Source organism: Scardinius erythrophthalmus (assembly GCF_964197995.2).
Source record: "Scardinius erythrophthalmus genome assembly, chromosome: 9".
In the NCBI taxonomy this organism is placed as follows: domain Eukaryota; kingdom Metazoa; phylum Chordata; class Actinopteri; order Cypriniformes; family Leuciscidae; genus Scardinius; species Scardinius erythrophthalmus.
The window spans coordinates 49,286,006-49,299,707 of NC_138229.1; the positions used below are offsets into that span (position 1 = coordinate 49,286,006).

The 13,702-nt window shown below is 38.9% G+C and overlaps 1 protein-coding gene across 1 annotated transcript in view; it reads left to right on the forward strand.

Annotated features, from left to right (window-relative positions):
- LOC308695755 (NLR family CARD domain-containing protein 3-like) overlaps positions 1 to 12,950 on the forward strand; it is a 30,131-nt gene extending 17,181 nt beyond the window's left edge. The window contains exon 5 of the mRNA XM_081373950.1: positions 12,033 to 12,950. Coding sequence (XP_081230076.1) covers positions 12,033 to 12,303 — 271 coding nt within the window. The 3' untranslated portion in view covers positions 12,304 to 12,950. The remainder of the gene's footprint in view (positions 1 to 12,032) is intronic.
- The last annotated feature ends 752 nt before the right edge of the window (positions 12,951 to 13,702 follow it).

Here is a 13,702-nt window from a genome sequence, read left to right on the forward strand (position 1 = left end):
GTTTGGTATTTATGTGTTTCGGTGTTGTTAATAATGATGTATTATTACAATGTATTTATTTGATAATTACCAGTGAGAAATATTGTTTAATGTTGACTGATGAACATTTTGGTGGGTATAATGAACTGGTAAGGATTTAGATATATATCTTTACCTCTCAATGGGTGTTTTCTAAAGAAGGCGGAGTCTGGCCTATAAAAAGGGAGGCCAGACTCACAATCAGGACTTGTTAACCAAGTCAGAGCGAGAGTGCAACTGCGGTGCCTCAAGCAAACCTTGTTACTGTGGGTACGTTTTGGAGAGTTTTTCGTCATTATTTTTATTTTATTTATTTTTGGTACTTTTTAGGTTTTTGTGTGCACCTGTATATATATTTCACTGTGGACTGTCTGTTTTTTGCCACTGTAAATAAATTACACCTTGCACAAGAGTGCTCTGTGAGTAAGCCATCATTCTGTTTACATCCTCACGGACCCAAGTTACCTTTATTCCCTTCCCCGTGTTGCTCTATATCTCTGATCCGGATGTTCCTTTACCCAAAGTTTTGAGAATTACTAATTCCTTTAGCCTCTTCTCCGGTTATAAATTTAATATAAATAAAAGTGAGTTATATCCAATAAATTTTCCAATTTCTAATTTACCAACGAGTGCTTCAGTGTTTAAAGTTGCTTCCCATAGTTTTAAATATTTAGGAGTAATATTTACACGGAAGTCCTTTGATCTTTTCAAGGCTAATTTGACCACGCTCCTCCAACGAGTGCAGAAAGATTTTACTCACTGGTCGGCCCTTCCCCTTTCATTGGCTGGACACGTGAATTCGGTGAAGATGAAAGTTTTTGCTCCTGTCTACCTTGCTGCTGCTGCTGCGTTGCATTAGTTTGCGTCTGTAAGATTCGTATCTTTCTGTTTTAGTCATTATTTATTATCATTTCTTGTTACTGCTAAATATAACTTAATCAACATCACACATTAACCTGACACCACTAGCTTCAATCTAGCACAACACGCTAGCTTGTTAGCGTGCCATTCGTGCACTCTTTATTTATTTATTTATTCTCTAGCTCGCTCGCGTCTTATGTGCGCTATTTATTTATTTATTTAAGTTACTCTATAGCGCGCTCGCGTCTTCTGTAGGCTCTTTGTTTATTTATTTACTCTCTAGCGCGCTCGCGTCTTCCGTGCGCTCTTTATTTATTTATTTATTTATTTATTTATTTATTCTCTAGCGCGCTCGCGTCTTCTGTGCGCTCTTTATTTATTTATTTTTTTCTCGCGCCTTTTACAAGTTCATCAAAAACCTGTGGTGAGTATCAGTCAACAGACACGGTGAGTCATGTCATCTCCTCTTATTGTCACCTGCACCTCATGTAACATGTATAGCATAGCCTTCTCTGCCAGCACAGGTTTTACATGTGATAAATGCAGGGAGATAGTTAGGCTGGCGGAGAAGATTTCAGAACTAGAAACACGCATCCAAACTTTAATCGAGGTTAATTGTAAGAGTGCAAGGGCTTTAGATACTGCTTTGGATGCGACTAGCTTAGTGACCTCTGTACATAACACGGTTCCGGCTGAAGTAGAGCCTGTGCAGCAGGGCAATTGGGTGACGGTGAGACGCTGTAGTCGCGGGACAAAACACCGCTCTTCCGTTCCGATTACAACATCAAACAGATTCTCCCCACTCAGTGAAACACCCACTGAGAATTGTGTTGATTGTGCCCTAGTTATTGGCGATTCTATTACACGGAACGTGAAAATAGAGACACCAGCCACCATAGTCACATGTTTGCCGGGAGCCAGAGCGCCTGACATCAAAGCAAATTTAAAAGTGCTGGCTAATGCTAATCGTAAATTCTCTAAGATTATTATTCACGTCGGCACTAATGATGTTAAACTCCGCCAGTCGGAGATCACAAAAATTAACATTAAAGAGGTGTGTGAACTTGCAAGTACGATGTCAAGGACTGTAATCTGCTCTGGCCCCCTTCCTGTTCGCAGGAGTGATGAGATAGTTAGTAGATTGTGTTCGCTTAACGGTTGGCTGTCTAAGTGGTGTCCGCTTAATAATATAGAATTTATAGACAATTGGAAAAGTTTTTGGGGCAAAACTGACCTGTTGAAAAGAGATGGTATTCATCCCTCCTGGGATGGTGCGGCTCTTCTCTCTAGTAATATGGCTCATAGTCTTAGAGCTCAAACATGACAATCTGGGGCTCAGGTCAGGAAGCAGACAGACTGGCTAATCCGACCGTCTGCTAGCTGTCTCACCTCACCAAGGTCAGATAAATCCCATCACATAGAGCCTCTTTCACCTAGCTATCATCATATAGAGACTGTGTCTGTTCCCCGAATTAGGACATACAAAAAACTCCTAAACCCATTCAAGGGTAAAAATTTAATTGATGTTCAACAAATAAAAAACAGACATAATACGAATGAACAAATGATAAAGCTTGGGTTGCTGAATATTCGATCCCTTACTTCAAAAGCACTCTTTGTTAATGATATGATTACAGACTATAATCTAGATGTGCTGTGTTTGACAGAAACCTGGCTAAAACCAGACAATTATATTACTTTAAATGAGTCCACCCCGCAAGATTACTGTTATAAACATGAACCTCGTCTGAAGGGCAAAGGGGGAGGTGTTGCTGTAATTTATAGTAATATTTTCAGAATTTCTGCGAAGACTTGTTTTAAATATAATTCTTTTGAAGTGTTGTTGCTAAATGTAACACTATCTAGTGTAAATGATAAATCACGTTTAACATTAGTGCTGGCTACTGTATACAGGCCACCAGGGCACCATACAGACTTTATCAAAGAATTTGCTGATTTTCTATCAGAGTTAGTTTTGGCTGCAGATAAAGTCATAATTGTTGGTGATTTTAATATACATGTGGATAACAAAAAAGACGCATTGGCGTTAGCATTTAAAGACATTCTGAACTTTATTGGAGTTAGACAACACGTGTCAGGACCTGCTCATCGTCATAATCATACTCTAGATCTAATATTATCACATGGAATAAATGTTGATGCTGTTAAAATTCTGCAGCAGAGCGATGACATCTCAGATCATCATCTAGTCTCGTGTAAACTTCATTTAGCCAAGGCTGCAAAGTCGACTCCATGTTACAAATATGTTCGACCTATCAATTCTGCCACTAAAGATTGCTTTATCAATAATCTTCCTGATCAGTTTCATCATCTTAGCATCCCAGATAGCTTAGAAGAACTAGATATTGTGACAGAAACTTTTAACTCTCTCTTTTCTAGCACTTTAGACACAGTTGCTCCCCTGCGCTTAAAGAAGATTAAAGAAAATAGTCCAACGCCGTGGTACAACGAGCACACTCGGCCCTTAAGAGAGCAGCCAGAAAAATGGAGCGCAACTGGAAGAAAACAAAACTAGAGGTATTTCACATTTCATGGAAGGAGAGCTCGATTACTTACAGAGAGGCATTAAAAGCTGCTGCTTATTTTTCAACCCTATTAGAAGAAAATAAAAATAATCCTAGGTATTTATTTGAAACAGTGGCTAAACTAACAAAAAATAAATCTTCAACCCATGAAGTTTCTAAGCAGCACAGCAGTAATGACTTTATGAACTTCTTTACTAACAAGATTGATAATATCAGGGAGAAAATTATAACTATGCAACCGTCTACTACAGTATCGCATCAGGCAGTGCATTGTAGTCTCCCTGAGGAAAAATATGATTCATTCGTTGCTATAGGAGAGGAAGAATTTACTAAATTCGTTAAATCATCTAAATCAACAACATGTATGTTAGACCCTATACCGACTAAGCTACTGAAAGAGATGCTTCCAGAGGTCATAGATCCTCTTCTTAATATCATTAATTCATCTTTATCATTAGGATATGTACTGAAAACCTTTAAGCTGGCTATGATTAAACCGCTTGTTAAAAAAACGCAACTTGATCCTACAGAATTAGTCAATTACAGGCCGATCTCGAATCTACCTTTTCTGTCAAAGATACTAGAAAAGGCAGTATCCTCACAACTGTGTTCCTTTTTAGAAAGAAATGATATTTGCGAGGATTTCCAGTCAGGATTTAGACCGTACCATAGTACCGAGACAGCTCTCATTAGAGTCACAAATGATTTGCTCTTATCATCCGATCGTGGTTGTGTCTCTCTATTAGTGTTACTCGATCTTAGTGCTGCGTTTGACACCATTGACCACAACATTCTTTTAAATAGACTTGAAAACTATGTTGGGATTAGTGGAATTGCACTAGCATGGTTTAAATCATACTTATCTGACCGTTATCAGTTTGTAGCAGTAAATGAAGAGATGTCTCATCGATCACAAGTTCAGTATGGCGTACCACAAGGCTCAGTACTAGGACCACTGCTGTTCACTCTGTACATGCTACCATTAGGAGATATCATTAGGAAACATGGAATTAGCTTTCACTGTTATGCTGACGATACTCAGCTGTATATTTCTTCAAAACCTAACGAAACTTATCAATTCACAAAATTAACGGAATGCATAGCTGATATAAAAAATTGGATGACTAGTAATTTCCTACTACTAAATTCTGAAAAAAACAGAGATTCTAATTATTGGACAAAAAACTTCCTCACGTAATAACCTAGAATACTGTCTAACACTTGATGGCTGCTCTGTTAAGTCTTCGTCGTCAGTTAGGAACCTGGGTGTGCTCTTTGATACCAATCTTTCATTTGAAAGTCACATGTGTAGTATCTGTAAAACCGCATCTTAAAAATATATCTAAATTACGCCATATGCTCTCATTGACGAATGTGGAACAATTAGTTCATGCGTTCATGACATCAAGGCTAGATTATTGTAATGCTCTACTGGGTGGTTGCCCTGCACGCTTAATAAACAAACTACAGCTAGTTCAAAACGCAGCAGCTCGAGTTCTTACCAGAACCAGGAAGTATGACCATATTAGCCCGGTTCTGTCAACACTGCACTGGCTGCCAATTAAACATCGTATAAATTTTTAAAATATTGCTGATTACTTATGTAGCGGCACGAGGATGGGATGGAATGATTTTAAGCATAAATGATCTCTGCTAACGACTACGCCACCCTGGAATCTTGCCAGGGACAATAAAATATAGTTTGTTATTTAAGGAAACACAGGTTCGTCCACAGTAAGGCGGCAGGAGACGTGGGTACAAAAATATAAATTTGTTTTATTAAAGATAAATAATCAATATAAAATGCACAAACATCAACAGCACTCAATGTAGACAATTTTGTGGTTCCACAAGCACACATGGAGCGACCTGAGTCAGCAGGACAGGAGCCGAGGCAGAGCAGTGGATAAGGGCACATAAGGCCTCCACGACAAGTCACCTTTTCCGTACGCCTGTGCATATACACTCACACCAGTACACACACACACTCACACCACTCAGCACACCACACTCGTGAGGGAGACCACCACCAACAATCCGCCCCTGCTTTGTGCACTCAGCTCCTGGAACAGAAATGTCACTGTTGAAACACACTCAGAATTGTCACTGTTGAAACGCACTCAGAATTGTCACTGTTGAAACACACTCAGAACTGTCACTGTTGAAACACACTCAGAACTGTCACTCCAAGAGACAGAAATTGGAGTAGAGATGTTCAGTTTCACGTTAAACATATTACAAAATTCTGAGTCAAAATACAAAATAAAAACTAATACAAATGAAAAGAAAACTTTCCTGGTGTCACAAGACACAGAGACAACCCCGAAATAAAGGGCTCACATGGAGGCACACACACTAAAATAAACACAAAGGACAGTGTTTTCAGTCCTTTGTCCACAGCGGATCAAAGCAACAGCAAAAGCAGCAAAGCAACAGCGCCTCCAGAAGTAGTCCCACGCAGTCAACCGCACGGAAACTAATCGGTGGTGCAGATGCGACCCATTGGTCCGTACTACATCTATAAATTTACAAATAAACAATCAGACAAACTCTGTGATTTAACTGCTAACCATTAATAAAAACTGTTTCTCTCAACAGATTGCCATTTAACCTAGGCGCAAATTTAAAACTACATACCTTTTAAGTGCGATCTCTGGGGACCAACTCAGTCAGGCAGACAACATGCATGTGGGCTCATCCCATCTATCAGGTGGACAGCGTGCGCGTCGGCAATAACTAAGCATTCCGGGCATGAAGTATAAACAACCATACTTTGACCATCAAGGGTACAACCTCAGCCGAATGCCAGCCGCGAAAGCTTGCATGTCGCCCTGGAAATAAGCTAATGTTAGCTACAGTATGCCATTGATCGGCCAGCTCACAACACCCAACATACCTGAATGACAACAGAAAATGACGACACGGGAAGGGGCGGTGCCTCATGGCACCATACACTCTAACCAGCTTATTTATATGCGCTACTACAGCTCACTGATAGGACGAGCTCAAATGAATCAATCAGCCACCTGCAGGCAGGATATATTTCATTAGACCTGCCACAATCACAAAGCACTAAATGGTTTAGCTCCGCAGTACTTGAGCGAGCTCTTAACGCATTATAGTCCTTCGCGTCTATTGCGATCTCAAAATTCCGGCCAGTTGATAATACCTAGAATATCAAAATCGACTGCTGGCGGTAGATCCTTTTCCTATTTAGCACCAAAACTCTGGAACAGTCTTCCTAACATTGTCCGAGAAGCAGACACACTCTGTCAGTTCAAAGCTAGACTAAAAACACATCTCTTTGACCTAGCATACACATAACACATTATAGACTTCTATAATTCCATATTAGGCTGCATAGATTAGATCAGCCAGAACCGGGAACACTTCCCATGAATCCTGATGTACTCGTTACATCATAAGAAGAATGGCGTCTACGTTAATATTAGTCTCTCTGCTTATACCGAGGTTTACCGCAGTCTGCCAGATCCAGGCCGTATCCAGATCCAATGAAGGACCTGTACCTGGACGTGACGACAGTGCAGTACTGAAGTGTCAACCAGTCTCTCCGTTTCTGAAGTAAGGTGGACTCCGGCCGTATCCAGACTAGATGGTGGATCTGCACCTGGACCCAACCATGACGCATCCTTGAAGTGCCGGCCTCATCTACACGACCAATCTGACTTCTGACCCGTAATGCTGCCTGGATCATAATCATACACTTTTCGCTCGTTGGCCAGAGGAGAACTGGCCCCCGACTGAGCCTGGGCTCTCCCAAGGTTTTTTCTCTCCATTCTGTCCCCTGATGGAGTTTTGGTTCCTTGCCACTGTTGCCTTGGCTTTGGCTTGCTTAGTTGGGGACATTTAATATGCAACGATATTATTGATCTGCCTTATTAGGGTAGACAATGATGCAATTTTCTTCTAGAAACAAACTATGTTGTATTATTTTAATTTTTTCAATGTGAAGCTGCTTTGATACAATCTGTATTGTAAAAAGCGCTATATAAATAAAGGTGACTTGACTTGACTTTAACCCTCTGGGGTCTGGGGTGTTTTTGGGGCCCTTGGGATGTTTTGACATGCCCTGACATTTGTGCTTTTTTTCAGTTATTTATAAACATGATAATGGCAAAGGTGTAAATTCAATCTATATAGCACAAACAGGCCTACCATAATATGTGAACAAAATGTATGTAGATGTTTGTATTTTTAAGAGAATAATGTTTATGTGTGGTTATTGAAAAAAATACAAATGAAAGTTGCTGAAATAAGACCACAAAACACATACTAAATATGTGTCAATAAGACTTTTGACTAATGGATGTTGTCGCTTTGAGTTCTGGCTTCAGAATTATGTGAAAATAGTCTTGCTTTATCGTTCACAAAAAACAATACATTGATTTAAACAAGTGTAATGCTGCGTTCACACCAAACGCGAAAATGCGTCAAACTTCGCGCCTGCCGCGTCTAGTTATACGCGTGACCACTTTGTGTGCATTCGCGCGTCAAGAGCGAAATTGACGCGCGTAAAATCAAAATTTTGAAGCGAAATTTACGCGCGTCAAAGGCGAAGTCCGGGGGCGAAAGTTTCGAAAGCTGTTGGCGGCCATCTTTTTTAGATGTTTATCGAGCATTAGCATTAGCATTAATCGAGAGAGTCACCGCTCGTATATGCTCTGGAGAGCAGAAACAGCTGCGTAGGGGACATCGTCGCTGTACTCGGGTCCACCAAAACCTCCGGAGGGTTTCAGGAGTTTCACAATTTGCTCCAGGAGGTAGGTTTGGTGGACCTAACGGTGAGGACGCTGACGAGGACAGCGTAGGCCGTATAAGGCCTCGAGTGGTCTCTGCATGACGAGCCCGCGCTGTACAGTCCGGCGCAAGGTTCACCCTCTCCCGCACCTAATCTGTCATTTATTTTTGTTTTGATAATAAATGGACCCTGCCTCCAAAAGTGAAACCTGTCCTGTGATTTTTTTGAAAAGTTTTTATACACTTAATTGTGTTTGGTGTCTTTACATTAGATTAATAAAGTTTCATATAGGCTAATCTAGAATAGATATGGAATAAATAGCATTCAATACAAATGAGTAGGCTATCTCTCATATTGAAATCGAGTTTTTATGTGAAAGATTTGCTTTGTTGTGCATTTTAGTCATATTACTAAATAATTTATTGAGACCAAACATAAAATAACATTAAACTGTCAGTTCACCACGTGACAGTAGCAAGCAGGCAGGCTCCTGATTGGTTAACGCGGCGCGAATTGACGCAGAAGTTCAGATTTTTCAACTCGGGCGGCAGACGCGAATTCGCGTCAAACGCGTGATGCACAAAAAGCACAATTCGCGCTTGACGCGCGAAACGCGCCAGACGCTCAATTCGCGTCATTCGCGCGAACTAGACGCGCGAATGATGCGAATTCGCGTCTACCGCGCCGCGCAAAACGCCTCATTCGCGCCGCAAGACCTCCAGACGCGCGTAAACGCGTCTTACCATTGACTTAACATTGAAATCACTCGCGCCAGACGCATTTTCGCGTTTGGTGTGAACGCAGCATAAGACAGGTTTTGCTTGGAAAGCCAATATGCGAGGGGGGGCGTGAACGAGGATTGGTTTACACCTGAGAATACAATGTCCCACCCACTCTGCATAATTAGCCATTCATTCAGGTGTGAAACTGACTGAGCCACAATGCAAGAACAAAAGATATATTTAGAAAAAGACTTATATTGACCATTTAAGATTTTGCTTACATCTATCTTGTAAATATCTTTTGCTATTTTATTAAAAAGGTTACAATTACAACAATAATTACAATTTCAACAATATTTCAAGTATACTCTTTCTTTGTAAAAAAATTATTATAGGCCTACATTTTATCATATGTATTCATTAGTTTGAATATAGCCAACATTGGAACATCTTAGTTTATGACTTTATTTTGAACAAAAATAGTATTATATATTTATATATAGAACATATGGGCAGAAATTGCTAAACAAAATTTGACGAGGCAGTATATTCTACAGTAAAAACTGTACCCTAATATAGTCAACAAAATGTTGTCTTTCATATTTCGCCTGACTGTAACATTGTTTTTATGAAATATCAGGGCATATAAATGTTAATTTGCAGTTTAATACGTTGCTTATACAAATAGCCTACATTTTATTTCAACATATTTCAGTCGATTTTTCCTCATCTCAGTATAGCAATACAGTTTGCTAAAACATCATCATTCATTCACACACGCGATTTAAATTTAAACTGTCTTTTTGCGAGCTGTGGTAAACAGCGCGCATCTCTGCCGTTCATTCATTCCTAAACAGAAACCCAATTCACTTGAGAAGGAAAAAAAACTTACTACAGTATTCCTTAGCTCAGTCGGATCCTTGCTCCTCGAAATACCCGCACTTCTGAGGGACATTTTCCATTATTATTATTCCTCACAGCGCTGCGAGACGGTGTAAACAAGTAATGATCTGAATAAACTTGTGTTTTCTCAAGCTGATATGGGGGCGTTCACAGGTTTGCGTGGTTTGCCTCAGACATTTGCGTTTGAATAGCGTGCGCTCTCCGGGGCGTGCTCACATTATTTTTGAATGAGCTCTAATGAGCTCGACTGGAATCGCTCTCTTGTAATACAGATTTCACAAGATTTTTTTTTAATATAAAGTACTTCATGTAAAAGAAGAGAATTCAAGCTTCATGCCTGTTTGCGTTATGCCTGTTTGACTGAGTATTCGCTGAGTTACAGTTCATTTTCGGACGTGTTTCAGAATGGACTACACTGACAGAGAGAAGGCAGAACTCGCATCACGTTTATTTTTCTTTATTTGACAAAAAGCACAACACTTTGTTTTTATTATGAGTATACACAAAAATAAAACACATTTAACAGAATCGATTGATGTATGAAACTTTTGTTTGTAATATCAAAGTCAACAGAGCAAAATTAATTTCTTTTTAACTGATAAGAAAAAAAGCGAGCTGGTATCGCCGGCGATACCGCCGACCCCAGGGGGTTTACTAGATTTCTGTATTTATTTTGATGTGTCCCAATTTGTATACCAAAATCTTTTTTTAAGACTCTAAATCAAAACACCTCATCTTTTATTTGGAACAAAGGACCAGCCAGAATCCGTAGAGAAATACTTCAGAAACCATAGCTTGAGGGTGGGCTTGCCCTTCCTAATTTCTTATTTTACTACTGGGCAGCAAATATACACTCTACATTGTTCTGGTTTCAGAGTCATTTCGGGCTCAGTGACTTGGTCCCGGCTTGGGTCGGTATTGAAGAGGGTTCCTGCTCCCCAGTCTCACCTGCCGCACTATTGTGTGGTCCTCTTACTGCCATCTCGCTCTGTCCTTACGCCAATTCTATTGTCCAGCAATCTTTATGGATTTGGTCCTAATTCCAAACCCATTTCGGCCTTCAGCGTTTGTCAGTGGTTTCAGCTATAAACCGTAACCCTTTATTCCCCCCCTGACTTAATGACAAAGCATTTAATATTTGTCAGAGGGCAGCAATTTCGGCTGTCAATGATATTTACATTGGTAATGTTTTTTCCAGCTTTTTACAATTGAAACAAAAATTATCTCTCTCTTATGCACAATTGTTTAGATATTTGCAGCTCAGAAATATTGTTAAATTCATTCCCTGACTTTCTGAATCTTCCACCAAAATCTTCGCTTGATCAGATTTTTGAAGTAGCCTTAGATAAAGGGAGTGCATTGTCTACGATATACAGGCTGATTTCCTCCATCTCCACTTCCTCTCTCTCTTTTATTAGACAACCGTAGGAGTCGGATCTATGCCTCACTATTGATGGAGACTTGGAACCAGATCCTGTCCCGTGTTCATACCTCTTTTATTTGTGCTTATCATAGTCTTATCCAATTAAAATGTATTCATCGAATTAACTGGACAAAAGTGCCTGTGTTGATCCTCTCTGTGATCATTGCCATCAGGCCCCTGCTGATTTATTACATATGGTTTGGTTGTGTCCATCCTTAACATCTTATTGGCTATAAATCGTTAATTTTTTGTCTTTAGTTACAAAGAGAATCTGCCTTGCCCTTTGGTTGCACTTTTTGGACTTTCTCCAAAAATGTCACTTATTTCTGTCTGGAAATCTTGCAAAGGCTTTTGCCTTCTCAACATTATTAGCTAGACGGCGCATTCTTCTGCTATGGAAACAAAATCTCCCTCCATCTGTTGATGACTGGCTGAGAGATGTTATGAGCTTCATATATTTTTCAATATTCTCCTTTATATGTATTTTGGTATTATTGTAAAAGTTCAATAAACAGATAAAAAAAATCTTTTGAAGATATTTAAGGGAAATTAAGAATTTAGTAGCAACTATAATTCATTGCAACTTTTGAAATATATACACATTCACTGTTATTTGTATGACTGTTAATGTTTCTTGTCTAAATGTAAATTATAGATTTTCAATTCAAACAATGCAATTTTGAAAAAAATAATCATTTATTCTTACATTATTTTGGGAAACGCAGCCAAGATCAGTGTGTGATAGTAACGTCTGATTGCCAAACTAATGTAATGTGGACTGTTGCTGTATGTCTTTGTAGATTGTCTGGCTGTATGGTGACAGAGGAAGGCTGTGGTTATGTGTCTTCAGCTCTGAGTTCAAACCCCTCACACCTGAGAGAGCTGGATCTGCGTTACAATCACCCAGGAGATTCAGGAGTCAAGCTGCTCACTGATAAACTGGAGGATCCAAACTACAGACTGGATAAACTCAAGTATGTAGAGCATGAAGAGTTGATTAAACACTCAAAAAACAGCATTTCAACCTTCACTTATTACTCATATTACTACATTTACAAAATTTCTTATTGAGAATTTACAGAGGTTTAGCTCTAGTTATGCTACAGGGCTGTTGAATGCTTCATTCTGATTGGCTGACGAACATTATAAGGTGTGCAATTATTTACAGTAAACGCACTGGTAAAGTAGTTTTAGGCAGGTCTTGACTGCATTACAGTTCCATATCACTTTGCAAAATGATTTCAGTTATTTCAGAGGTCCTGACAGCCTACAACAGCAAAAGAACCAAAACCCACAAAGACAAAGAAAATATAACATACAACAGGATATTAATCACAAACCATTTTCCATGATTTTCCTACAAAAATAAATTATTCACTTTATCCCACTCTCCCATAAAAACGCACACACAGATTTCATCAGTAAAACAGTTTTGCAACTTATGTAGTATGACTGTAAGGGGGCCTGTGTTAGGTGAGGTCCAGTGGGGTGACGCATGTGCACATTCCCCGACTTTTCTTATTTCAAAATATATTTATTGGCATTTTGTGCAGATACAACATCTTGTATATATAAAAATTAAATGAACCACAGCTCTACTTTTCTCCCCTCTGTTCTTAATGTCCCAAGTACAACCACAGTACACATACAATACAATACATATGACAATAAAAATACTATAAGTGTAATAGTTAAACAATACAATAAGTGTACAACACAATAAAATACAATGCAATATAAAGAAAAGGATAATTTATATATATATATATATATATATATATATATATATATATATATATATAGTTAATCCTCGTCTGCGTTTTCAAGTGCGAGATCAATGATATCAATATCATTTAACAAAGGTTTCCATGTTTTATGAAAGGTTTTTAAAGACCCTTACAAAGATTTTTTTTTAGCTTTAAACACAAGATCTTTCTTTTATCAATCTATCATATGAAGGAGGGCATGCATTTTTCCACTTAAAGAGAATGAACCTCCTGGCCAATAGTGTAGTGAAATAGTGTAGTGTGGCATTGGTGTAATGTATAAAGAATCTTGCTTTGCATAAAGCTGTGCTGGGCGCATATAGAGGAACAATGTACTAAATCTATTTTATAATCCCACTCTATTTCAAGTATAATGACCCCCAGCTCTTGTTCCCAAGTATTTTTGAGTCAAATAGAGGGGTCAGGATTTAATCAATCTATCAATGCATTAATTACAGAGATTAGCCCTTTTCTGTCTGAGCTAAGAGAAAGAAGGGTGTCCATTTTATAATCAGGAGGAAGATTAGAAAACTGGGGAAACTGACTTTGTACAAAATGTCTGATCTAAAAGAAGCGAAAAAGATGCGATTTAGGACGATCAAACTTTTCTGACAATTCTGAAAAGGATAAAATAATCCTTTATCATAAAAGTCCTTGATGATACTGAGCACCCTAGAATAAACGAAATAGTCAAGTCAAGTCAA